This window comes from Triticum aestivum, chromosome 6A (genome assembly GCF_018294505.1).
Source record: "Triticum aestivum cultivar Chinese Spring chromosome 6A, IWGSC CS RefSeq v2.1, whole genome shotgun sequence".
NCBI classification, from domain to species: Eukaryota; Viridiplantae; Streptophyta; class Magnoliopsida; order Poales; family Poaceae; genus Triticum; species Triticum aestivum.
In genome coordinates, this window is record NC_057809.1 from 549895370 (window position 1) to 549921195 (window position 25826).

The 25826-nt window shown below is 42.9% G+C and overlaps 1 protein-coding gene across 1 annotated transcript; it reads left to right on the forward strand.

The window, feature by feature from the left end:
- The first annotated feature begins 696 nt into the window (after positions 1–696).
- LOC123128412 (condensin complex subunit 2) lies at positions 697–8853 on the forward strand. The gene is made up of 13 exons (XM_044548403.1): positions 697–1080; positions 1173–1274; positions 1392–1509; positions 2090–2157; positions 2237–2297; positions 2392–2586; positions 2674–2951; positions 3633–3792; positions 3866–4122; positions 4202–4232; positions 4969–5108; positions 7236–7346; positions 8435–8853. Exons 1-13 carry the CDS (start codon positions 781–783, stop codon positions 8645–8647), a joined length of 2034 nt encoding a protein of 677 aa, XP_044404338.1. The 5' UTR covers positions 697–780; the 3' UTR covers positions 8648–8853.
- The last annotated feature ends 16973 nt before the right edge of the window (positions 8854–25826 follow it).

Here is a 25826-nt window from a genome sequence, read left to right on the forward strand (position 1 = left end):
GTATATGTGGGATCGAGATTGACTTTAGGATTCTAGACAAATAGGAATGTGAGGGTCTGGCTGAGCGTTTTTTAGAGCAATATCCCTAAGCACTTGAGAAAATGACTCATGATCAAAACCTCATCCCCTTTTAATAGTATTGACTTTCCTATGAACTCATTACGATTTTTGATCACTCAACAAAAAATGTAGAGTCTTGGAGCTTTGCCAACATTGTTCCTTAGTAGCTTGAGGAGTCCACATCTTCATCCATCTACTTGCCTAGGTCGAATTCTTCCTGAAATATATCCGAGGAAAACATGTTATTTGTAAAAATGACTCGCGACATTTTTTTGGGTTGAAAGGGAGTACTCATTATGTATTTGAGCTGAAAATATGTTGTTTATAAGGTCAGATGGGTTGTAGCACCCGACAAAGAAATGGATTGCAGCATCCGGTGATCTCAGAATACCATGAATTTTATGTTTAATAAAAAGAAAAACCATGAATTTTAACGGTCTTATCGGGTTGAAAATTTTCGCCTAATTTTCCATGCTAAAAAAATAAGCAGCCCATTGGAACGAAGAGAGAGAGAGAGAAAAAAAAACAGCCCGTTGGATTCGCGAGTCGCCGATTGCCGCTTCTAGCGGCTCCCGAAAATTTGAACACCACCCCCGGGACGGAGCCCGAACGACACCAGACTCCTCCAAAACACCCCAAGCGGAGTGTAGAAAAGTAACCCCCGCAGATCCCCCGAACCCGATCCCCTTTCCCTCGCCGCCGTCCTTCCTTCCCCACGAGATGCCGCCCGCCGAGGACGCCTCCGCTGCCGCCCCCCCGCGGGCGCCGACTCCGCCTCCCGCCCGTGGGATGGCGGCCGGCTCGAGGCTGCTGCTGCAGTCGCCGCCGCCTGCGTTCCCGCTCGGCTCCAACGACGACCAGCTCGAGCGCGCCCGCGCTCGCGCCATGGCCCGCGCGGCCTCCGTCCGTCGACGCTCCCTCGCCGCATCTCTCGCGCCCAAGACCCCGCATCCCGACCTCCTCAACCGGGACGAGGTCATGGACCTATTCCACAACTGCATCAAGCTCGCCTCGGAGAACGTACGTGCCTCACCCACCGTCAGAACCCTACATCGCTCCTGGATCTCACCAAGATTGTTTTTTTTTCTTCCCTGTCTGTGGAAATCTGGCAGAAAATCAACCAGAAGAATACGTGGGAGCTGGGGCTCATCGACCACCTCAGCGAGATCATCCTTGCCGGGGAGGAGGAGGACGACGAGACCAACTTCCAGAAAGTGCGCGTGATATGATCTTCCGTTTCCTTTCTTATTTTTCAATCTGGAAACAGCTTTGTGTTTCTTTTTCTTATGAAATAATAAGATTGAGGAAACAAATTATGGTTTTGCGACCAGGCTAGCTGCACGCTAGAGGCTGGCGTCAAGATCTATTCTCTGCGTGTGGATTCGGTGCACTCTGAGGCGTACAAGGTGCTCGGTGGGATCAACCGCGCAGGAAGGGGGGAAGAGGCTGGTATGTATCCACTTACGTTGTTAGTATCTTCTAATTGTGCACCAATTTGAATTTATTTGTCTTGTTTAAGCGGCTTGGTATAAATTGCAAATACTCTTATAATGCTGGAAACCAACTCTGCAAGCTAAACTCTGAAGTAAGCTGTCATACATGACGTCCGTTTGTGGTTTACTGATAAGATCAGTTTCTAAGCTGATGCAAAGGAAAATAAGAACATCTTTTAGGTTTTTAATTTAAAAATATCACCATATCAGGACGACCTTAGCACCTTTTTGTTAAGGTAATAATCACAGTGTAATATTACCATTTCTTTGGGAAACCACTCAGTGCTACATACCATGTTATGCTGGTTTACATGAGTGTGCACTTTGCATGAGGCATCAACCTTCTGAGAATGACGTAGGTTTGGTTTGGTACATCTTTTTTGTTTATATTGTTATATGACTATTGTTGTGAATTCCCTATCTGTTTACTATTGTCATAAACTTAGCTATGTGTTCATAGTTGCAAGTTTAATAACCATAGAAAAATATAAGCTACACAACTTCTTACAGTGTTTTGATTTGGAAATTGTAACAAGATTTGGGAGAAGGTGATGCAGAGCCTGCACAAGAAGAAGGCGTCAACAAAAAAGATGTTGATAGGAGGGTACATTTCTTTAACACGACTTTTCACTACCTGCACTTCACTTGTTCTTTATCTTGACAATGCTGTTTCGGCTATACAGATTTCACCTGCTTCGACGCTGGAGTCCTCGTTTGAGGCTCTTAATGTTAAGAAGTTTGATGGTATGTTTCAAGCCTTTTCTCATTGTGCTTCTGTGGAATTTATTAATTCTATAATGGGGCTGAAACTACAAGGTCATTTTATTTGCAATTATAGCTGCCTTCACGGTGGATCCTCTATACCATCAGACCACTGCTCAGTTTGATGAAGGTGGAGCAAAGGGGCTCTTATTGTATAATCTTGGAGTATATGGCAGTTGTCGTGTGCTTTTTGATTCGTTTGAAGCGCCAGACAAATGCATCTTATCTGATCCTGAGAAGGCTGAGGTGATTGATCTTTCATTTGCTAAAGGTAATATCAGTTTGTCGCTCTGCTGTGTATGCTCTTTACATGTTGCTTCCAATTGGATTTCAGTGAGTTGCTACTACTCTTTGACAGAACAAATTGAGCAAATGATAGTTCACATGCCTCTACCCAATGACATCTCTCCTACCTTGAGGGATATCGTGGCTCAGTTTGATGAAGAAAATAAAAGGCCCTCACATGATGCATCTCCCGGGCAAATGCTGGTGATGGAAGATCAGGTGGTTGACAGTAATGATGACAGCATGCCACCTGATTGTGGAACTTGGGATTTTGGTGGTTGTGATGATCAGGACAGTGCATATGATGAAAACTGCAACCCAATGAATTTCAACTCAACAAATTATGAAGAGGTACTTGTAAACTAGACAAAATTGAGACATGGTCCTTCAGAAAAATAGTTACTACCTGGTTAGGGAACTATCTGTTGTTTACTTGTGCATTATGTACTTATCCATGCACTCCCTCCATTCCACAATAGAAATCCTCTTAGCCTCCCGAACTTTCCTCAAAATACTGGTCTTTCTAAACTTCCAACGCAGCTTTAGTGACCGTGTTCCAGTTTATTGCTTCATCAATGCCATCAAGAAAAGAGTTAATTAACCCTTCTTGACTTCTTGTGCTTCTGTGCCTTGCTTTTAGGAGGAAAAAGAGGCAATTTAATTCCTTGGTGATAAAAAAGATAAGGGCATGAAAATAACTGAAGGGTAACATGGACATCTCACTCACACTCTTAACTCTTGTGTCCAACTCCCAAACGATATCTTTTGAAACGTGGGAGTATATGAAGGCATATGAGGAAAAGTCAATTAGTCATACGGTAGAACTATTGATTTACATTTTGTATCTTGTACCTCAAGCATTTCTTTTGTTGTTATAATCTGCTGCCTACAACTGAGTATTGCTATTTCTCTTCTATTAGAACAATACCCACATCCAAGGTAGTACAAAAGAACAGTTATAGTTTGTTACAAGTTCAAAGTTCCAAACCTGATTCTACAAATTTGTTGTCTTGACTGTATATTGGTATACAGGAAACCGATGACTATGAGTACAGTTTCCAGGGTCCAGACGGTCCTGATGTAGATGAAAGGCTCGAGAAAATTGCAGATTTGTTGTCACTTGGTGCGGGATTCTCTTCCAAAACAAATGCTTGGGCTGGACCTGAGCATTGGAAATATCGAAAAGTTAGAGGTAAACCCTGGCTAGTCCTATTTTGGTTCCATTTCAAACTAGCTTATTTAATACTGAGTTTACCATTGTCTAGATCTGGAGCCTGCCCAAACTTCTTCTGGTGATTTGGAAGTAGCAAAAAAGGCAAAGAAGAAGAAAGGCAAAGACGAGCCTGATATTGATTTCACCAAAGCATTGGAACATGAGAAGGCAAATGTTTTTGCACCTCCCAAGAACCCAAAATCATTGTTGCTGCCTGCAAATAAGGGTAGCTGCAACAATAAACTTCCAGAGGATTGTCATTACCAACCTGAAAGCCTTGTTAAATTATTTCTTCTTCCAGATATTTTGGTAATGCTTACTTTCATGAAAGTTATTCTTGATATGGGCCTAGGATCGGCTGTAATAACTGTGCGTCTTTTTTTTGCAGTGTCTGGCTCGAAGAAGAAGAAAACCACTTGGTAAGTTTTGTTACATTCTCGCATTCTGTATTTGAATTGAAGATTTTCTCTTCCTGCTTAAGACTTTACTGTACTTCTTTCTGGACCTGCAAAAAATTGAAGTTTGAAAACAATAGGTTTACTTTTTTTTCTTTCTATTTATACTATATGTGTCTTTACAAGTTAAAATTGTTGTTCCTCGTGTATCATATATTCACATTGCATTATTGTACTTCTTTCTGGACTTGCTGGTTTTGATTGAAGACTTTATTGCTCTATTTACACAATCCGGGAAAGATTTAATCTGTTATGAACATTGATGTTAGGTAGCATTCTGTTAGCAGCATGTCTCAGCTTACAGTTGATTTTTGTAATCTAAAAAAATGGTAGATCCTGGTGCACGTATCTCCCGCTTGCGCAGGGTCCGGGGAAGGGTCCGACCACTTTGTCTTTTGTATGCAGCCTTTCCCTGCATTTCTGGAAGAGCCTGTTTCCAGGAAATTATTTTATAATCTGCTGCAGAAAAATAGCCTCAAAAGTAAAAAAAAATGTCAAGAAAATGATAATTTTGATAAAATCTGGCTAGATGATCCCATTTATCAGAATCCTCCGCAATGTGAAACAAAACCTGCAGCTCATACTAGGTTATGCCTTCATGAGTACTATTTGCCTATATTTCTGTTGATGTGATTTTGTTATTTTTTCTGACATCATTTATCTGGTACAATGGTCCACGGTGCCTTTGACCTCCTTATAGATGATTCAAGGGACAACAGCGATGACTTTATGCCATCCAGACCTTGGGATGATGATAACCTGGGCAATGATCATGTTGATGAAGGGGATGCGGCTAGCGATGTGGAAGAGCCAGTAAATCTTATTGCCAAACCAAGACAGGTGCATCCTCTGCCCCTTCTGCTTTCAAGACATTCATCTCTATGTACTTATATTTGGACGTTCTCCTGTATGTTTATCTTTCTATGTCCATCTGAATGTCAGTGGCCAGAAAAATCATCAAATGAACAATATTGTAGGCTTAAATGTCAAACAGTGGTTTAATCTCCACCGAGAAATTACTATCACCGGCTGTATTTAATGCTCATGATTGTCTTTGCCATATTATGTTACAAGTTTACAGTAATATACTGATCCAAGGTCAAGACATGTATAGCAAACAATATTGAAATAAGCAGTTGGAAATTTGCTCCATGGCTACAAGATACCATTTCCATATTTCACTTGAATTGTTTGAGGATCCAAGTCAGGCAGTGGGTTGTATGCACTATGGCGCTTATGTGGACTTGTGCACCAAGTTCTATAGTTTACCATATAATGGTATGCAAACCTCTGAAATGACTTGACAACATTCAGACGACATGCATGTAAACATGCCATACAATTTCATGTCAAAATTTTACCCACACATCAAAGATCAAAAGGGACAAATTCAGCAGTGAATATTTCCAAATCTGAAATGAAACAATGTTCTGGTGCTATCTAGTACTCCCCCCTTCCCAAAATCTTAGGCAGATAAACTTCTCTAAAAAATCTGAAAATGCAAGGCAGATTTGGAACTCTACCTTCTGGCTCCCAACACATGGTATTCTCTCCCGTACAGTAAAGCCAGATTTGGAACTCTATGTTGCGGTTAGACAGAGCCCACCTCGCCTAGCTCTTCCCGCGCAATTTCTCCTCTAGAGCCACCCTGTTTGCTATTTTCATGGATCGGACAACCATGTTTGTTACAGGAGGGAGTACTATGAATTATTTGAGGATCAGCAACGACCATCCGTATGCTAATTTTTCTGCCAAAAGCTTACGCGCCATAGATAATCATAAGGAGAGAGTACTATGCATAGTCAATTCTTTTCTTTATTGTTTCGCAGTATGAGGATTGAATCTGGATCTGCTTTTTCATTTCATGGAAGATGCATGTAGGAAAAAAATAGATGTTTTCCTTAACTTTTTGAATGTTGAACTAAAGGTGTGGTGCGCTGAAGCGCTGATTGCACCTAAAATCCTCAGTGCTCTCAAGTCTCTCAAAGGATCTAAGCACAATCTTAGATGTTTTTACACGAAAGGCTTATATAAAGCCCCAAACAGCCGGCACCCAACCATACAAACACCGCACTGAGTTCATCAGTATAACAATTACAGCCCAAAACAAATCAAACAATAAAAGAAATATCAAATGTCTGATACAGCGACAACTTAGCACTCGGCTCGAGCTAGGATTGACTCTTAGCCGCCCTAATTGTACTGGCATGTACCTTTGCAATGCTATTGCTAGTATTTTGGTTTGGGTAGTATGTTATCATAAGAATTTGGGTTAAAATGGATTGTCAGGATAAAGTTTGAGTCTTAAGTGGCTAGTTCAGTCTGTCCATGGGCATGCTTTGTAATTTAGTAGAATGCAAGGAAATATAATTGTCCTTTTGACCTTTTCCTCATAAAGAGTTTTCCCTATCACCACCACCACCACCACCAACAACAACAAAGCCTTTAGTCCCAAACAAGTCGGGGTAGGCTAGAGGTGAAATCCATAAGATCTCGCAACCAACTCATGGTTCTGGCACATGGATAGCATGCTTCCACACACCCCTGTCCATGGCTAGTTCTCTGCTGATACTCCAGTCCTTCAGATCCCTCTTTACGGACTCCTCCCATGCCAAGTCTTTTCTATCACCACTGGTTTATTTTTTCCTACAATTATCTGATCTTGCTTTCAAGCCAGCCAATATCTATCGACCCTCTTCTGCACATTATACCCTGTTATGAACTACTGTTTCTGACACTGATGATGCCACATAATGTCTGTGCAACATCGGGTTAGTCGATACTCGACTACCGAGGGCTCCTCCAATCTACAGTTGTTGGCCTTTGGGCAGAGTGCTAAGCCCGAACAGTTATATACATAGTTTTTTATTGTTCCAGGCTGATGACTCTTTGTGGTATAACCAATTTACTTTTGGGCTGTTGGTCAGTTCTGAGCTGATGCCTGTTTTCTTTGTGATTGAATCATAGGTCAATAAGATTGATGTACAATATGACAAGGTATCGAAACAAGTCGATGTTCATGCCTTAAAGGAAGTGCTCTGGAATCACATTCATACATCTGCTAAGACTGCTGATCTGGTAATACACGTGCTTTGGTTACTACTAAGTACGATCATCAAATATAGGTCTAACTGTCATTTTTTATGTAGATTAGCTGTGGCATCCCCTCTTAAAATTACTTGTTTAGCACAATAAATTGTTCAATTTTTTTGATGAAGTGCTTGTCATGATTATGACTTTTCCTATTCATTGCAATGCTACATATCTTGATGGATTATTTTGATATATTACATACGGGGCCACTGTAATCTAATATATACCAAGTAACAACCATGCTATTGCCATTTACTGGCTTTCTTGGTCCAAAACAGTTTCTGGTAATCAAGTTGCTTAGACTAAGGTGACATTTTGGGTCTGAGTTTTCGTATTTGATAGTAATACATATTATATATTTGTAAGGATATTCTATTTGTCTGCAATAAGCAATAGCTTACTGCTCATCGCTGGAATGTTGCAAATTGCTATGGGTTGGGTGTGTCCAACCTTTGAGGGACTGAAAAGAAATACCTTTAGACGTAGAAAACAAAATTTGTTGTGGTTTGACAATTTTTTGGGTGCCATATATTCTTAGTTTGATTTAAGAAAACATAAGAATTTGTGTTGTGACCAAACGTGGAATATTTGAAAAAAGGATCATTTGCAACACAGGCAACTGGAGTTATGTAGTACTTACATTCATATGCACCTACATACCTAATACGTTGCCCATGTTTTATTGATACCTTTAAACAAAAAACAAGGGTTTTAATAATAGTATAGTACTTAAAATCAACCCTCCTACTTGACTTTATATTCATTAGCAGCACGGGCAACTGGAGTTATGAACCTATATTCATATGCATCTACATACCTACTCCGGTAGTGGCATAGTGCACTCATGCATTTAAATGGACTTAAAAGAACATTGTTACTTTACAGGTTTGAGTACATGTACATTTTTGTCAGGGGAATAGAATAAGTTTACATGTAAACAATTAACATCACCATGTGCACACATTATATTTACATTCTTCACTAGTATTATGATTTCCTTACTTTGTTGGTAAGAACCATTTCCCCTTCCCGTCCTATGATTTACTTAAGCCTGATTGTAATTGGTCCTGCAGGAAAGAGATGACATAGAACCGTCTCTGTGCCTGACGAAGGTACTGCATGATCTTCCATGCAGTAACAGAGATGTTTCAACGACTGAAATCTCGCCACACCTCTATTTCATTTGTCTCTTGCATCTGGCAAATGAACACAGCTTGACGCTGCGCGACCGCCCGACGTTGGATGAGATCGACATATACATTCTGACTTCACCGCTTGTGAAGTAATCTCTGATGTTTTATTACGCTGCCACTGCATTATGTATCATGTATTTGATGCCATTTCAAATTGATCGGAATTTCCCAGAATGTATATGCTAACACGCAAGTGCTTGATGACTATCTGTAATCACCTTTTGTGGCATGGCTTATGTGATGAACATTGACATATTTTGCCATTTTTTTAGCAAACATGTTTTGCAGTTCTTTTTCCACATGTTCTGCCCTTGTCTGGTATCTCACCAATAGCAACAGAATTAATGGTTGACCTTTTGGCTGACATGCGTTATTTTCACTAAGACATTGCTAATCATCACTAAGGGGATTTTATAACGTGGCTACAGAAGCCAAAGAACAAGCAAATTCGTGGAGTAAACTTGCCCTGTAGCATTTCTATGGCACGCATCATATCATTTCTTTGCATCAAGAATGTATCATAAACTTGTTGCACGTCATGGTGTGGGTACCCTGGTCTAGTAGTTGACCAAAACCATTGACTGGACGCGCAACAATGACGTGCACAATGCCACGTTGACAGACTTTGTGTTAGATAAGTGTCTGCAATTAAGCTTGTGAATAGTTTCAAATCCAAATTAAAACCAGCCCAAACCACTCGACTTTCCTTCCAACAACCAATCCAATCCAATCCAAATATTGAAGTACAGAATCTAGACTGAACCAAGCCAAGTGTCTTTCCCATCCAAACCAATCTAAACCGTTCCACGTTTTTGGATTAAATCCGTAGTTTGAAACCGTTGACAAGCTGCTGCGTTGTTAGCATGAAGCTAATGGACAGAGGCACGGGTCAAAGAGAAGGACATGGCTTAATGTCACCGCCTCTGCTAAGTGGGTCAAAGAGAAGGAGAGGGTGGGGGTGGGGGTGTGCTGCCGCTAGACCATGAGGCCGAAGGAGGGAAATGCGGCGGCCGGAACTCCGGTAGCAACGACGATGCTGGTCTGTATGCGCTGGTCTCATACGTCTTTTTTTAGAGACGCTGGTCTGTATGCAGTTCGTAGACTCTGATAGCTGATTTAGAGTACAAGATCGAAACGATTTTGAGACTGCTTGGTCTGTGTCCAAACCAATCCAATCCAGTCCAATAACTGTTAAAATCCAAACCATACCAGATTACATTACGGCTCCAGACCATTTAAACCAATCCAAAACAACCCACTAGGAAAACCAAACTAAAACTTAAGTTTGAGCCCAAACTATTCCCAGGCTTATTAAGCCCGTGAATCGTTTCAAATTCAAATTAAAACCAGCCCAAACCACTCGACTTTCCTTCCAACAACCAATCCAATCCAATCCAAATATTGAAGTACAGATCCTAGACTGAACCAAGCCAAGTGTCTTTCCCATCCAAACCAATCCAAACCGTTCCACGCTTTTGGATTAAATCCGTAGTTTGAAACCATTGACAAGCTGTTGCGTTGTTAGCATGAAGCTAATGGACCGAGGCACGGGTCAAAGAGAAGGACATGGCTTAATGTCGCCACCTCTGCCAAGTGGGTCAAAGAGAAGGAGAGGGTGGGGCGGGGGTGCGCTGCCGCTAGACCATGAGGCCGAGGGAGGGAAACGCGGCGGTCGGAACTCCAGTAGCAACGACGACGCTGGTTTGTATGCGCTGGTCTCTTACGTATTTTTTTAGAGACGCTGGTCTGCATGCAGTTCGTAGACTCTGATAGCTGATTTAGAGTACAAGATCGAAACGATTTTGAGACTGCTTGGTCTGTGTCCAAACCAATCCAATCCAATCCAATAATTGTTAAATCCAAACCAGACCGGATTACATTACGACTCCAGACCATTTAAACCAATCCAAACAACCCACTAGGAAAACCAAACTAAAACTTAAGTTTGAGCCCAAACTATTCCCAGGCTTATTAAGCCTGTGAATAATAGGCCTGGGAATATGTTGGCGTCCTGGGAATGGGGGTACCCAGACTTGCCTACCTGCGGCCCAGGGCGTGGCTCCACCAACGGCTTGGTACGACCCATCTTCAGTAGCAATCACTCAAGACCCTCGCGAGGGGCCAAGCCTCGCGAGGCGGACGACACCAAGACCTCCTACGGGGCGGCCTCACTAGGCTGACTCCCGAGGAGCGGAGATATCTATGCGAGGGGCACCTCGCGAGGTTCACGTGACATGAGCCGTGACGACCAAGGCCAGGCGGGCGCCAGCGGGCGCAGAGTACCCGTTTCCTCTTTGGTGCTAAAGGGGCAAGCGCAGGCGAGGAGTCCCGAGGCATCAGGAAAAGGTTTCCATATCGGTGCAACGAGACCAAGACCAGCAGGACGGCAGGACGGAGGTCATCGCAGAGCCCATAGCTGCATCACCACCAGAGCCTCTGGCAGGCGAAGACCACCTTTTGTCAGGATATCCTGTATTAGTTGTCTCCCTTCAAACTTGGCCGTTCTGGGATCCCTTCCCGCTTAACATTTGGGAAGAGGACCAAGGCATCTATAAATAGGACTAGCTACCACCATAGGAGGCAACGGATCGGGGATGAATCATTCGGATGTCCCTTACACACACCAGCTCACCGAGCTCAAGAACACCTCTCCTCAGGAGTCTGTTCTTACCCTGTACTAGTTAATCCTCAGCCTGCGAGGCAATCCACCACACCACACTGGAGTAGAGTATTACACCACAACGGTGGCCCGAACCAGTATAAACCCCCGTGTCTCTTGTTCTTTGGGTTCGTGGAGTTAGGCCTAGAGATCGTTGTGCGAGCAAGCTAGGGAGAGAGAGAGAGAGATCTTCATGCACACCCCAGTGTTCGAACCTCAAGGGTTTGACGGAACCCAGAATCTGACATTTGGCGCGCCGGGTAGGGGTGCGCTGAAGCCTTTCTTCTGTCGATCGACGCACCACTACTCCGCCGCATCCATGGCTGACGCTCGCTGAGCCCATGCTGAGCACCAGGCCGCCCTTGCCACTCGCGTCACTCAGACGGCGCCCGTTGGCAGACCTCTGCGCCGTTCTCCATCGCCCTCTACCAACGCTGCCACCGGCCCGGTCAGAAACGTGCAGCAGGCTTCATCGTTGCACCCCTTCGTGCGGTGGGACGGACGCACCGCCACCCCGTCGCTGACTCCGGCCGGCTCATCGTCCCACGCTCATCGCGCGCCCATGGAAGCGCAGGACGCGCTGCTCATGGCACGTGAGCTCCTGCGTTACCGCCCGGTCGACGACCTCTACGACGATTGGCTAGACCGCATTGCCGAGCTCGTTAACGCCGCTGCAGGCTCTCCTGCACCGTCCCTCTCGCTACCTCGCCCACCTATTGAGGAACATAGTATTTCAAAAATTTTCCTACGATCATGCAAGATCTATCTAGGAGAAGCATAGCAATGAGCGGGGAGAGTGTGTCCACATACCCTCGTAGACCGAAAGCGGAAGCATGAAGTAACACGGTTGATGTAGTTGAACATCTTCGCGATCCAACCGATCAAGTATCGAACGCACGGCACCTCCGCGATCTGCACACGTTCAGCTCGGTGACGTCCCTCGAACTCTAGATCCAGCTGAGGTCGAGGGAGAGTTTCATCAGCACGACGGCGTGTTGACAGTGATGATGAAGTTACCGACGCAGGGCTTCGCCTAAGCACTACGCCAATATGACCGAGGTGGAAAACTATGGAGGGGGGCACGACACACGGCTAAGAGATCAACTTGTGTGTCCATGGGGTGCCCCTCTCCCCCGTATATAAAGGAGTGGAGGAGGGGCCCGACCGGCCTCATGGGGTGCGCCCCAAGGGGGCGAATCCTATTCCTACTAGGAGTAGGTTCCCCCCTTTCCTAGTCCAACTAGGAGGGGAAGGAAAGGAAAGACAGGGAGAAGGAAAGGGGGCCCGACCCCCTCCCCAATTCGGATGGGGCTTGGGGGGGCGCCCCTCCACTAAAGCCCATGAAGGCCCATTAACCCCCCGGGGGGTTCCGATAACCCCCTGGTACTCCGGAAAATGCCCGAACTTATCCAAAAACTTTCTGGTGTCCAAACTGAAGGAAATATGCCCTAGAGGCAATAATAAAGTTGTTATTTATATTTCCTTATATCATGATATATGTTTATTATTCATGCTAGAATTGTATCAACCGAAAACTTAGTACATGTGTGAATACATGGACAAATAGAGTGTCACTAGTTTGCCTCTACTTGACTAGCTCGTTGAATCAATGATGGTTATGTTTCCTAACGATAGACATGAGTTGTCATTCGATTAACGGGATCACATCATTAGAGAATGATGTGATTGACTTGACCCATCCGTTAGCTTAGCACGATGATCATTTAGTTTGTTTCTATTGCTTTCTTCATGACTTATACATGTTCCTATGACTATGAGATTATGCAACTCCCGAGTACCGGAGGAAAACTTTGTGTGCTACCAAACGTCACAACGTAACTGGATGATTATAAATGTGCTCTACAGGTGTCTCCGATGGTACTTGTTGAGTTGGCATAGATCGAGATTAGGATTTGTCACTCCGATTGTCGGAGAGGTATCTCTGGGCCCTCTCGGTAATGCACATCACAATAAGCCTCACAAGCAATGTAGCTAATGAGTTAGTTACGGGATGTAGCATTACGGAACGAGTAAAGAGACTTTCCGGTAACGAGATTGAACTAGGTATTGAGATACCGACGATCGAATCTCGGGTAAGTAACATATCGATGACAAATGGAACAATGTATACCGTTATGCGGTTTGACCGATAAAGATCTTCGTAGAATATCTAGGAGCCAATATGAGCATCCAGGTTCCGCTATTGGTTATTGACCGGAGACATGTCTCGGTCATGTCTACATAGTTCTCGAACCTGTAGGGTCCGCACACTTAAAGTTCGGTGACGATCGGTAATATGAGTTTATGTGTTTTGATGTACCGAAGGTAGTTCGGAGTCCCGGATATGATCACGGACATGACGAGGAGTCTCGAAATGGTCATCGAGCTGAACATGTGCTGAACTCGGAGGTGCCGTACGTTCGATAATTGGATTGGTCGGATCATGAAGACGTACGACTACATCAACCGCGTTCTCATAGCGCTTCTGCTTACGGTCTACGAGGGTACGTGGACAACACTCTCCCCTCTTGTTGCTATGCATCACCATGATCTTGCGTGTGTGTAGTTTTTTTTGAAATTACTATGTTCCCCAACAATGGCATCCGAGCCAGGTTTATGCGTAGATGTTATATGCATGAGTAGAACACAAAGGAGTTGTGGGCATGGGTATATACATATTGCTTGCCATCACTAGTTGATTCTTGATTCAGCGGCATTGTTGGATGAAGCGGCCAAGACCATACGCTTACGTGAGACTGGTTCTACCAACGTGCTTCACACAAAGGTGGCTAGTGGGTGTCCGTTTCTCCAGCTTTAGTTGAATCGGATTCAATGAACAGGTTTCTTTCTGAAGATCAAAAATCACTATACTGCTTGTGGTTTTTGATGCGTAGGTAAGAACGGTTCTTGCTCAGCCCGTAGCAGCCATGTAAAACTTGCAACAACAAAGTAGAGGACGTATAACTTGTTTTTGCAGGGCATGTTGTGATGTGATATGGTCAAGATATGATGCTAAATTTTATTGTATGAGATGATCATGTTTTGTAACACAGTTATCCGCAACTGGCAGGAGCCATATGGTTGTCGCTTTATTGTATGAAATGCAATCGCCATGTAATTGCTTTACTTTATCACTAAGTGGTGGCGATAGTCATGGATGCAATAGTTGGCGTGACGACAATGATGCTTCGATGGAGATCAAGGTGTCAAGTCGATGACGATGGTGATCATGACGGTACTTTGGAGATGGAGATCAAAGGCACAAGATGATGATGACCATATCATATCACTTATTTTGATTGCATATGATGTTTATCTTTTATGAATCTTATTTTGCTTAGATCGACGGTAGCATTATAAGATGACCGCTCACTAAATTTCAAGGTATAAGTGTTCTCTCGGAGTATGCACCGTTGCGAAAGTTCGTCGTGCCGAGACACCACGTGATGATCGAGTGTGATAAGCTCTACGTTCACATACAACGGGTGCAAGCCAGTTTTGCACACGCAGAATACTCGGGTTAAAGTTGACGGGCCTAGCATATGCAGATATGGCCTCGGAACACTGAGACCCAAAGGTCGAGCGTGAATCATATAGTAGATATGATCAACATAGTGATGTTCACCATTGAAAACTACTCCATCTCACGTGATGATCGGACATGGTTTAGTTGATATGGATCACGTGATCACTTAGATGATTAGAGGGATGTCTGTCTAAGTGGGAGTTCTTAAGTAATATTACTAATTGAACTTCAATTTATCATGAACTTAGTACCTGATAGTATTTCGCATGTCTATGTTGTTGTAGATAGATGGCCCGTGCTGTTGTTCCGTTGAATTTTAATGTCCGTAACTTGAGGATTATCCTCATTGCTGCATAGAAGAATTACGTCCTAGAAGCACCGCTAGGTGCCAAACCCGCTGCAGGAGCAAGGCCAGATGTTATGAACGTCTGGCAGAGCAAAGCTGATGACAACTCGATAGTTCAGTGTGCCATGCTTTACGGCTTAGAATCGGGACTTCAACGACGTTTTGAACGTCATGGAGCATATGAGATGTTCCAGGAGTTGAAGTTAATATTGCAAGCAAATGCCCGGATTGAGAGATATGAAGTCTCCAATAAGTTCTACAGCTGCAAGATGGAAGAGAATAGTTCTGTCAGTGAGCATATACTCAAAATGTCTGGGTATAACAATCACTTGATTCAACTGGGAGTTAATCTTCCGGATGATAGTGTCATTGACAGAATTCTTCAATCATTGCCACCAAGCTACAAGAGCTTCGTGATGAACTATAATATATAAGGGATGGATAAGACAATTCCCGAGCTCTTCGTAATGCTAAAGGCTGCGGAGGTAGAAATCAAGAAGGAGCATCAAGTGTTGATGGTCAACAAGACCATCAGTTTCAAGAAAAAGGGTAAAGGGAAGAAGGGGAACTTCAAGAAGAACGGCAAGCAAGTTTCTACTCAAGTGAAGAAGCCCAAGTCTGGACCTAAACCTGAGACTGAGTGCTTCTACTACAAAGGGACTGGTCACTGGAAGCGGAACTGCCCCAAGTATTTGGCGGATAAGAAGGATGGCAAGGTGAACAAAGGTATATGTGATATACATGTTATTGATGTGTACCTTACTAATGCTCGCAGTGGCACCTGGGTATTTGATACTGGTTCTGTTACTAATATTTGCAACTCGAAACAGGGGCTACGGATTAAGCAAAGATTGGCTAAGGACGAGGTGACGATGCGCATGGGAAATGGTTCCAAAGTCGATGTGATCGCGGTCGGCACACTACCTCTACATCTACCTTCGAGATTAATTTTAGACCTGAATAATTGTTATTTGGTGCCAACGTTAAGCATGAACATTATATCCGGATCTTGTTTGATGCGAGACGGTTATTCATTTAAATCTGAGAATAGTGGTTGTTCTATTTATATGAGTAATATCTTTTATGGTCATGCACACTTGAATAGTGGTCTATTTTTGACGAATCTCGATAGTAATGATACACATATTCATAATATTGAAGCTAAAAGATGCAGAGTTGATAATGATAGTGCAACTTATTTGTGGCACTGCCGTTTAGGTCATATTGGTGTAAAGCGCATGAAGAAACTCCATTCTGATGGACTTTTGGAATCACTTGATTATGAATCACTTGGTACTTGCGAACCAAGCCTCATGGGCAAGATGACTAAAACACCGTTCTCAGGAACTATGGAGCGAGCAACCGATTTGTTGGAAATCATACATACTGATGTATGTGGTCCAATGAATGTTGAGGCTCACGGCGGGTATCGTTATTTTCTCCCCTTTACAGATGATTTGAGCAGATATGGGTATATCTACTTGATGAAACATAAGTCTGAAACATTTGAAAAGTTCAAAGAATTTCAAAGTGAAGTGGAAAATCATCGTAACAAGAAAATAAAGTTTATACGATCTGATCGTGGAGGAGAATATTTGAGTTACGAGTTTGGTCTTCATTTTAAACAGTGCGGAATAGTTTCGCAACTCACGCCACTCGGAACACCACAACGTAATGGTGTGTCCGAACGTCGTAATCGTACTTTACTAGATATGGTACGATCTATGATATCTCTTACTGATTTACCGCTATCGTTTTGGGGTTATGATTTAGAGACGGTTGCATTCACGTTAAATAGGGCACCATCTAAATCCGTTGAGACGACGCCTTATGAACTGTGGTTTGGCAAGAAACCAAAGTTGCCGTTTCTTAAATTTTGGGGCTGCGATGCTTATGTGAAAAAGCTTCAACCTGATAAGCTCGAACCCAAATCGGAGAAATGTGTCTTCATAGGATACCCAAAGGAGACTGTTGGGTACACCTTCTATCACAGATCCGAAGGCAAGACATTCGTTGCTAAGAATGGATCCTTTCTAGAGAAGGAGCTTCTCTCGAAAGAAGTGAGTAGGAGGAAAGTAGAACTTGATGAGGTAACTGTACCTACTCCCTTATTGGAAAGTAGCTCATCACAGAAATCTGTTCCTGTGACTCCTACACCAATTAGTGAGGAAGCTAATGATGAAGATCATGTAACTTCGGATCAAGTTACTACCGAACCTCGTAGGTCAACCAGAGTAAGATCCACACCAGAGTGGTACGGTAATCCTGTTCTGGAAGTCATGTTACTTGACCATGACGAACCTACGAACTATGAGGAAGCGATGATGAGCCCAGATTCCGCAAAATGGCTTGAGACCATGAAATCTGAGATGGGATCCATGTATGAGAACAAAGTGTGAAGTTTGGTTGAATTTCCCGATGATCGGCAAGCCATCGAGAATAAATGGATCTTCAAGAAGAAGACTGACGGTGATGTTAATATTACTGTCTACAAAGCTCGACTTGTTGTGAAAGGTTTTTGACAAGTTCAAGGGGTTGACTATGATGAGACCTTCTCACCCGTAGCGATGCTTAAGTCCGTCTGAATCATGTTAGCAATTGCCGCATTATATGATTATGAAATTTGGCAAATGGATGTAAAGACTGCATTCCTGAATGGATTTCTGGAAGAAGAGTTGTATATGATGCAACCTGAAGGTTTTATCGATCCAAAGGGTACTAACAAAGTGTGCAAACTCCAGCGATCCATCTATGGACTGGTGCAAGCATCTCGGAGTTGGAATAAACATTTTGATAGTGTGATCAAAGCATATGGTTTTATACAGACTTTTGGAGAAGCCTGTATTTACAAGAAAGTGAGTGGGAGCTCTGTAGCATTTCTAATATTATATGTGGATGACATATTATTGATTGGAAATGATATAGAATTTCTGGATAGCATGAAAGGATACTGGAATAAGAGTTTTTCAATGAAAGACCTCGGTGAAGCTGCTTATATATTGGGCATCAAGATCTATAGAGATAGATCAAGATGCTTAATTGGACTTTCACAAAGCACATACCTTGATAAAGTTTTGAAGACGTTCAAAATGGATCAAGCAAAGAAAGGGTTCTTGCCTGTGTTACAAGGTGTTAAATTGAGTCAGACTGAATGCCCGACCACTGCAGAAGATAGAGAGAAAATGAAAGATGTTCCCTATGCTTCAGCCATAGGCTCTATCATGTATGTAATGCTTTGTACCAGACCTGATGTGTGCCTTGCTATTAGTTTAGCAGGGAGGTACCAAAGTAATCTAGGGGTGGATCACTGGACATCGGTCAAGAACATCCTAAAATACCTGAAAAGGACTAAGGATATGTTTCTTGTTTATGGAGGTGACAAAGAGCTTGTCTTAAATGGTTACGTCGATGCAAGCTTTGACACTAATCCGGATGACTCTAAGTCACAAACCGGATACATGTTTTTATTGAACGGTGGAGCTGTCAGTTGGTGCAGTTCTAAGAAAAGCGTCGTGACGGGATCTACGTGTGAAGGGGAGTACATAGCTGCTTCGGAAACAACAAATGAAGGAGTCTGGATGAAGGAGTTCATATCCGATCTAGGTGTCATACCTAGTGCATCGGGTCCAATGAAAATCTTTTGTGACAATACTGGTGCAATTGCCTTGGCAAAGGAATCCATATTTCACAAAAGAACCAAGCACATCAAGAGACGCTTCAATTCCATCCGCGATCAAGTCAAGGAGGGAGACATAGAGATTTGCAAGATACATACGGATCTAAATGTTGTAGACCCGTTGACTAAGCCACTCCCACGAGCAAAACATGATCAAAACCAAGACTCCATGGGTGTTAGAATCATTACTGTGTAATCTAGATTATTGACTCTAGTGCAATTGGGAGACTGAAGGAAATATGCCCTAGAGGCAATAATAAAGTTTATTATTTATATTTCTGTATATCATGATAAATGTTTATTATTCATGCTAGAATTGTATTAAACGGAAACTTAGTACATGTGTGAATACATAGACAAACAGAGTGTCACTAGTTTGCCTCTACTTGACTAGCTCATTGAATCAATGATGGTTATGTTTCCTAACCATAGACATGAGTTATCATTTGATTAACGGGATCACATCATTAGAGAATGATGTGATTGACTTGACCCATCCGTTAGCTTAGCACGATGATCGTTTAGTTTGTTGCTATTGCTTTCTTCATGACTTATACATGTTCCTATGACTATGAGATTATGCAACTCCCGAGTACCGGAGGAACACTTTGTGTGCTACCAAACATCACAACGTAACTGGGTGATTATAAAGGTGCTCTACAGGTGTCTCTGATGGTACTTGTTGAGTTGGAATAGATCGAGATTAGGATTTGTCACTCCGATTGTCGGAGAGGTATCTCTGGGCCCTCTCGGTAATGCACATCACAATAAGCCTTGCAAGCAATGTAGCTAATGAGTTAGGTACGAGATGTAGCATTACGGAACGAGTAAAGAGACTTGCCGATAACGAGATTGAACTAGGTATTGAGATACCGATGATCGAATCTCGGGCAAGTAACATACCGATGACAAAGGGAACAACGTATACCGTTATGCAGTTTGACCGATAAAGATCTTCGTAGAATATGTAGGGGCCAATATGAGCATCCAGGTTCCGCTATTGGTTATTGACCGGAGACATGTGTCGGTTATGTCTACATAGTTCTCAAACCCGTAGGGTCCGCACGCTTAAAGTTCAATGACGATTGGTAATATGAGTTTATGTGTTTTGATGTACCGAAGGTAGTTCGGAGTCCCGGATATGATCACAGACATGATGAGGAGTCTCGAAATGGTCGAGACATAAAGATCGATATATTGGAAGCCTATATTTGGACATCAGAATAGTTCCGGGTGAAATCGGGATTTTACCGGAGTACCGGGAGGTTACCGGAACCCCCCGGTAAAGGTATGGGCCTTATTGGGCCATAGTGGAGAGAGAGGAGACCAGGGCAGGCCGCGCGCCCACTCTCCCTTTGGTCCGAATTGGACTATGAGGGGGGGGGGGTGGCGCCCCCCTTTCCTTCCTTCCTCTCTCCCCCTTCCTTCTCTCCTAGTCCAACTAGGAAAGGTGGGGGGGATCCTACTCCCGGTGGGAGTAGGACTCCTCCTGGCGCGCCCTGCTAGGGCTGGCCGGCCTGCCCCTTGCTCCTTTATATACGGTGGCAGGGGGCACCCCAAGACACACAAGTTGACCAGTTGATCTTTTAGCCGTGTGCGGTGCCACCCTCCACCATAATCCACCTTGGTCATATCGTAGCGGTGCTTAGGCGAAGCCCTGCATCAGTAGCATCATCATCACCGTCATCATGCCGTCGCGCTGACGAAACTCTCCCTCTAAGCTCTGCTGGATCGGAGTTCGTGGGACGTCACCGAGCTGAACGTGTGCTGAACTCGGAGGTGCCGTACGTTTGGTACTCGGATCGATCGGATCGTGAAGACGTACGACTACATCAACCGCGTTCTCATAATGCTTCCGCTTACGGTCTACGATGGTACGTGGACGACACTCTCCCCTCTCGTTGCTATGCATCACCATGATCTTGCGTGTGCGTAGGATTTTTTTTGAAATTACTACGTTCCCCAACACAAACATAACCTTCAATATATCAATCTTTATGTCTCGACCATTTTGAGACTCCTCGTCGTGTCTGTGATCACATCCTGGACTCTGAACAACCTTCGGTACATCAAATCACACAACTCACAATACACATCGTCATCGAACGTTAAGCGTGCGGACCCTATGGGTTCGAGAACTATGTAGACATGACCGAGACTCATCTCCGGTCAATAACCAATAGCGGAACCTGGATGCTCATATTGGTTCCTACATATTCTAAGAAGATCTTTATCGGTCAAACCGCATAACAACATACGTTCCCTTTGTCAACGGTATGTTACTTGCCCAAGATTCGATCGTCGATATCATCATACCTAGTTCAATCTCGTTACCGGCAAGTCTCTTTACTCATTCCGTAATGCAACATCCCGCAACTAACTCATTAGTCACATTGCTTGCAAGGCTTATAGTGATGTGCATTACCGAGAGGGCCCAGAGATACCTCTCTGACAATCAGAGTGACAAATCCTAATCTCGATCTATGCCAACTCAACAAACACCATCGGAGACACTAGTAGAGCATCTTTATAATCACGCAGTTACATTGTGACGTTTGATAGCACACTAAGTGTTCCTCCAAGATTCGGGAGTTGCATAATCTCATAGTCATATATAGGAACATGTATAAGTCATGAAGAAAGCGATAGCAATAAACTAAACGATCATAGTGCTAAGCTAACGGATGGGTCATGTCAATCACATCATTCTCTAATGATGTGATCCCGTTTATCAAATGACAACTCATGTCTATGGTTAGGAAACTTAACCATCTTTGATTAACGAGCTAGTCAAGTAGAGGCATACTAGTGACACTTTGTTTGTCTATGTATTCACACATATACTAAGTTTCCGGTTTATACAATTCTAGCATGAATAATAAACATTCATCATGATATAAGGAAATATAAATAACAACTTTATTATTGCCTCTAGGGAATATTTCCTTCAGTCTCCCACTTGCACTAGAGTCAACAATCTAGATTACATTATAATGATTCTAACATCCATGGAGTCTTGGTGCTGATCATGTTTTTCTCGTGAGAGAGGCTTAGTTAATAGGTCTGCAACATTCAGATCCGTATGTATTTTGCAAATCTCTATGTCTCCTTCCTTGACTTGATCGCGGATGGAATTGAAGAGACTCTTGATGTGCTTGGTTCTCTTGTGAAATTTGGATTCCTTTGCCAAGGAAATTGCACCAGTATTGTCACAAAAGATTTACATTGGACCCGATGTACTAGGTATGACACCTAGATCGGATATGAACTCCTTCATCCAGACTCCTTCATTTGCTGCTTCCGAAGCAGCTATGTACTCCGCTTCGCACGTAGTTCCCGCCATGATGCTCTGCTTGGAACTGCACCAACTTACAAGTCCTCCGTTTAATAAAAATACGTATCCAGTTCGTGACTCAGAGTCATCTGGATCAATATCAAAGCTTGCATCGACGTAACCATTTACGACAAGCTCTTTGTCACCTCCATAAACGAGAGACATATCCTTAGTCCTTTTCAGGTATTTCAAGATGTTCTTGACCGCTATCCAGTGATCCACTCCTGGATTACTTTGGTACCTCCCTGCTAAACTAATAGCAAGGCACACATCAGGTCTGGTACATAGCATTGCATACATGATAGAACCTATGGCTGAAGCATAGGGAATGACTTTCATTTTCTCTCTATCTTCTTCAGTGGTTGGGCATTGAGTCCGACTCAACTTCACACCTTGTAACACAGGCAAGAACCCTTTCTTTGCTTGATTTATTTTGAACTTCTTCAAAACTTTATCAAGGTATGTGCTTTGTGAAAGTCCGATTAAGCATCTTGATCTATCTCTATAGATCTTGATGCCCAATATATAAGCAGCTTCACCGAGGTCTTTCATTGAAAATTCTTATTCAAGTATCCTTTTATGCTATTTAGAAATTCAGTATCATTTCCAATCAACAATATGTCATCTACATATAATATTAGAAATGCTACAGAGCTCCCACTCACTTTTTTTGTAAATACAGGCTTCTCCAAAAGTCTGTATAAAACCACATGCTTTGATCACACTATCAAAGCGTATATTCTAACTCTGAGATGCTTGCACCAGTCCATAAATGGATCGATGGAGCTTGCACACTTTGTTGGCACCTTTTGGATCGACAAAACCTTCTGGTTGCATCATATACAACTCTTCTTTAAGATATCCATTAAGGAATTCAGTTTTGACATGCATTTTCCAAATTTCATAATCATAAAATGCGGCAATTGCTAACATGATTCGGACAGACTTAAGCATCGCTACGGGTGAGAAGGTCTCATCATAGTCAACTCCTTGAACTTGTCAAAAACCTTTCGCAACAGGTCGAGCTTTGTAGATAGTAACATTACCGTTAGCGTCAGTCTTCTTGAAGATCCATTTATTCTCTATGGCTTGCCGAGCATCGGGCAAGTCAATCAAAGTCCACACTTTGTTCTCATACATGGATCCCATCTCAGATTTCATGGCCTTAAGCCATTTCGTGGAATTGGGCTCATCATTGCTTCCTCATAGTTTGTAGGTTCGCCATGGTCAAGTAACATGACCTCCAGAATAGGATTACCGTACCACTCTAGTGCAGATCTTACTCTGGTTGACCTATGAGGTTTGGTAGTAACTTGATCAGAAGTTTCATGATCATTAGCTTCCTCACTAATTGGTGTAGGAATCACTGAAACTGATTTATGTGATAAACTACTTTCCAATAAGGGAGCAGGTACAGTTACCTCATCAAGTTCTACTTTCCTCCCACTCACTTCTTTCGAGAGAAACTCCTTCTCTAGAAAGGATCCATTCTTAGCAACGAATATCTTGCCTTTGGATATGTGATAGAAGGTGTACCCAACAGTCTCCTTTGGGTATCCTATGAAGACACATTTCTCTGATTTGGGTTCGAGCTTATCAGGTTGAAGCTTTTTCACATAAGCATCACAGCCCCAAACTTTAAGAAACGACAACTTGGGTTTCTTGCCAAACAACAGTTCATATGGTGTCGTCTCAATGGATTTAGATGGTGCCCTATTTAACATGAATGCAGCCGTCTCGAAAGCATAACCCCAAAACGATAGCGGTAAATCAGTAAGAGACATCATAGATCGCACCATATCTAATAAAGTACGATTACGATGTTCGGACACACCTTTACACTGTGGTGTTCGGGGTGGTGTGAGTTGCAAAACTATTTCGCATTGTTTCAAATGAAGACCAAACTCATAACTCAAATATTCTCCTCCCTGATCAGATCATAGAAACTTTATTTCCTTGTTATGATGATTTTCCACTCCACTCTGAAATTCTTTGAACTTTTCAAATGTTTGAGACTTATGTTTCATCAAGTAGATATACCCATATCTGCTCAAATCATCTATGAAGGTTTGAAAATAAGGATACCCACCGCGAGCATCAACACTCATCGGACCAGATACATCAGTATGTATTATTTCCAACAAGTCTATTGCTCGCTCCGTTGTTCCGGAGAACGGAGTCTTAGTCATCTTGCCCATGAGGCATGGTTTGCAAGCATCAAGTGATTCATAATCCGTTGATTCCAAAAGCCGATTGGTATGGATTTTCTTCATGCGCTTTACACCAATAAGACCTAAACGACAGTCCCACAAATAAGTTGCACTATCATTATTAAACTTATATCTTTTGGCTTCAATATATGAATATGTGTATCACTACTATCAAGATTAAGTAAAAATAGACCACTCATCAAGGGTGCATGACCATAAAAGATATTACTCATAAAAATAGAACAACCATTATTCTCTGATTTAAATGAATAACCGTCTCGCATTAAACAAGATTGAGATATAATGTTCATGCTTAACGCTGGCACCAAATAACAATTATTCAGGTCTAAAACTAATCCCGAAGGTAGATGTACAGGTAGCGTGCCGATGGCGATCACATTGACTTTGGAACCATTTCCCACGCGCATCGTCACCTCGTCCTTAGGCGATCTTCGCTTAATCCGTAGCCCCTGATTCGAGTTGCAAATATTAGCAACAGAACCAGTATCAAATACCCAGGCGCTACTGCGAGCATTAGTAAGGTACACATCAATAACATGTATATCAAATATTCCTTTCACTTCGCCATCCTTCTTTTTCGCCAAATACTTGGGGCAGTTTCGCTTCCAGTGACCAGTCCCTTTGCAGTAGAAGCACTCAGTCTCAGGCTTAGGTCCAGACTTCGGCTTCTTCACTTGAGCAGCAACCTACTTGCCGTTCTTCTTGAAGTTTCCCTTTTTACCATTGCCGTTCTTCTTGAAACTGGTGGTCTTGTTGACCATCAACACTTGATGCTCCTTCTTGATTTCTACTTCCGCAGCCTTTAGCATCGCGAAGAGCTCGGGAATAGTCTTATCCATCCCTTGCATATTATAGTTCATCACGAAGCTTTTGTAGCTTGGTGGTAGTGATTGAAGAACTCTATCAATGACACTACCAACCGGAAGATTAACTCCCAGTTGAGTCAAGTGATTGTGGTACCCAGACATTCTGAGTATGTTCTCACTGACAGAACTATTCTCCTCCATTTTGTAGTTGTAGAACTTATTGGAGACTTCAAATCTCTCAATCCGGGCATTTGCTTGAAATATTAACTTCAACTCCTGGAACATCTCATACGCTCCATGACGTTCAAAACATCGTTGAAGTTCCGGTTCTAAGCCATAAAGCATGGCACATTGAATTATCAAGTAGTCATCAGCTTTGCTCTACCAGACGTACATAACATCAGGGGTTGCTCCTGTAGCGGGTTTGGCACCTAGCGGTGCTTCCAGGACGTAATTCTTCTGTGCAGCAATGAGGATAATCCTCAAGTTACGGACCCAGTTCGTATAGTTGCTACCATCATCTTTCAACTTAGCTTTCTCTAGGAACGCATTAAAATTCAATGGAACAGTAGCACGGGCCATTTATCTACAACAACATAGAAATGCAAAATACTATCAGGTACTAAGTTCATGATAAATTGAAGTTCAATTAATCATATTACTTAAGAACTCCCACTTAGATAGACATCCCTCT

Coding starts and splice junctions, on each gene's coding strand:
- LOC123128412 (XM_044548403.1), top strand. CDS start 781: ATGCCGCCCGCCGAGGACGCCTCCGCTGCCGCCCCCCCGCGGGCGCCG. Junction 2,158..2,236: donor AAAAAGATGTTGATAGGAGG/GTACATTTCTTT, acceptor TCGGCTATACAG/ATTTCACCTGCTTCGACGCT. Junction 2,298..2,391: donor TAATGTTAAGAAGTTTGATG/GTATGTTTCAAG, acceptor TTGCAATTATAG/CTGCCTTCACGGTGGATCCT.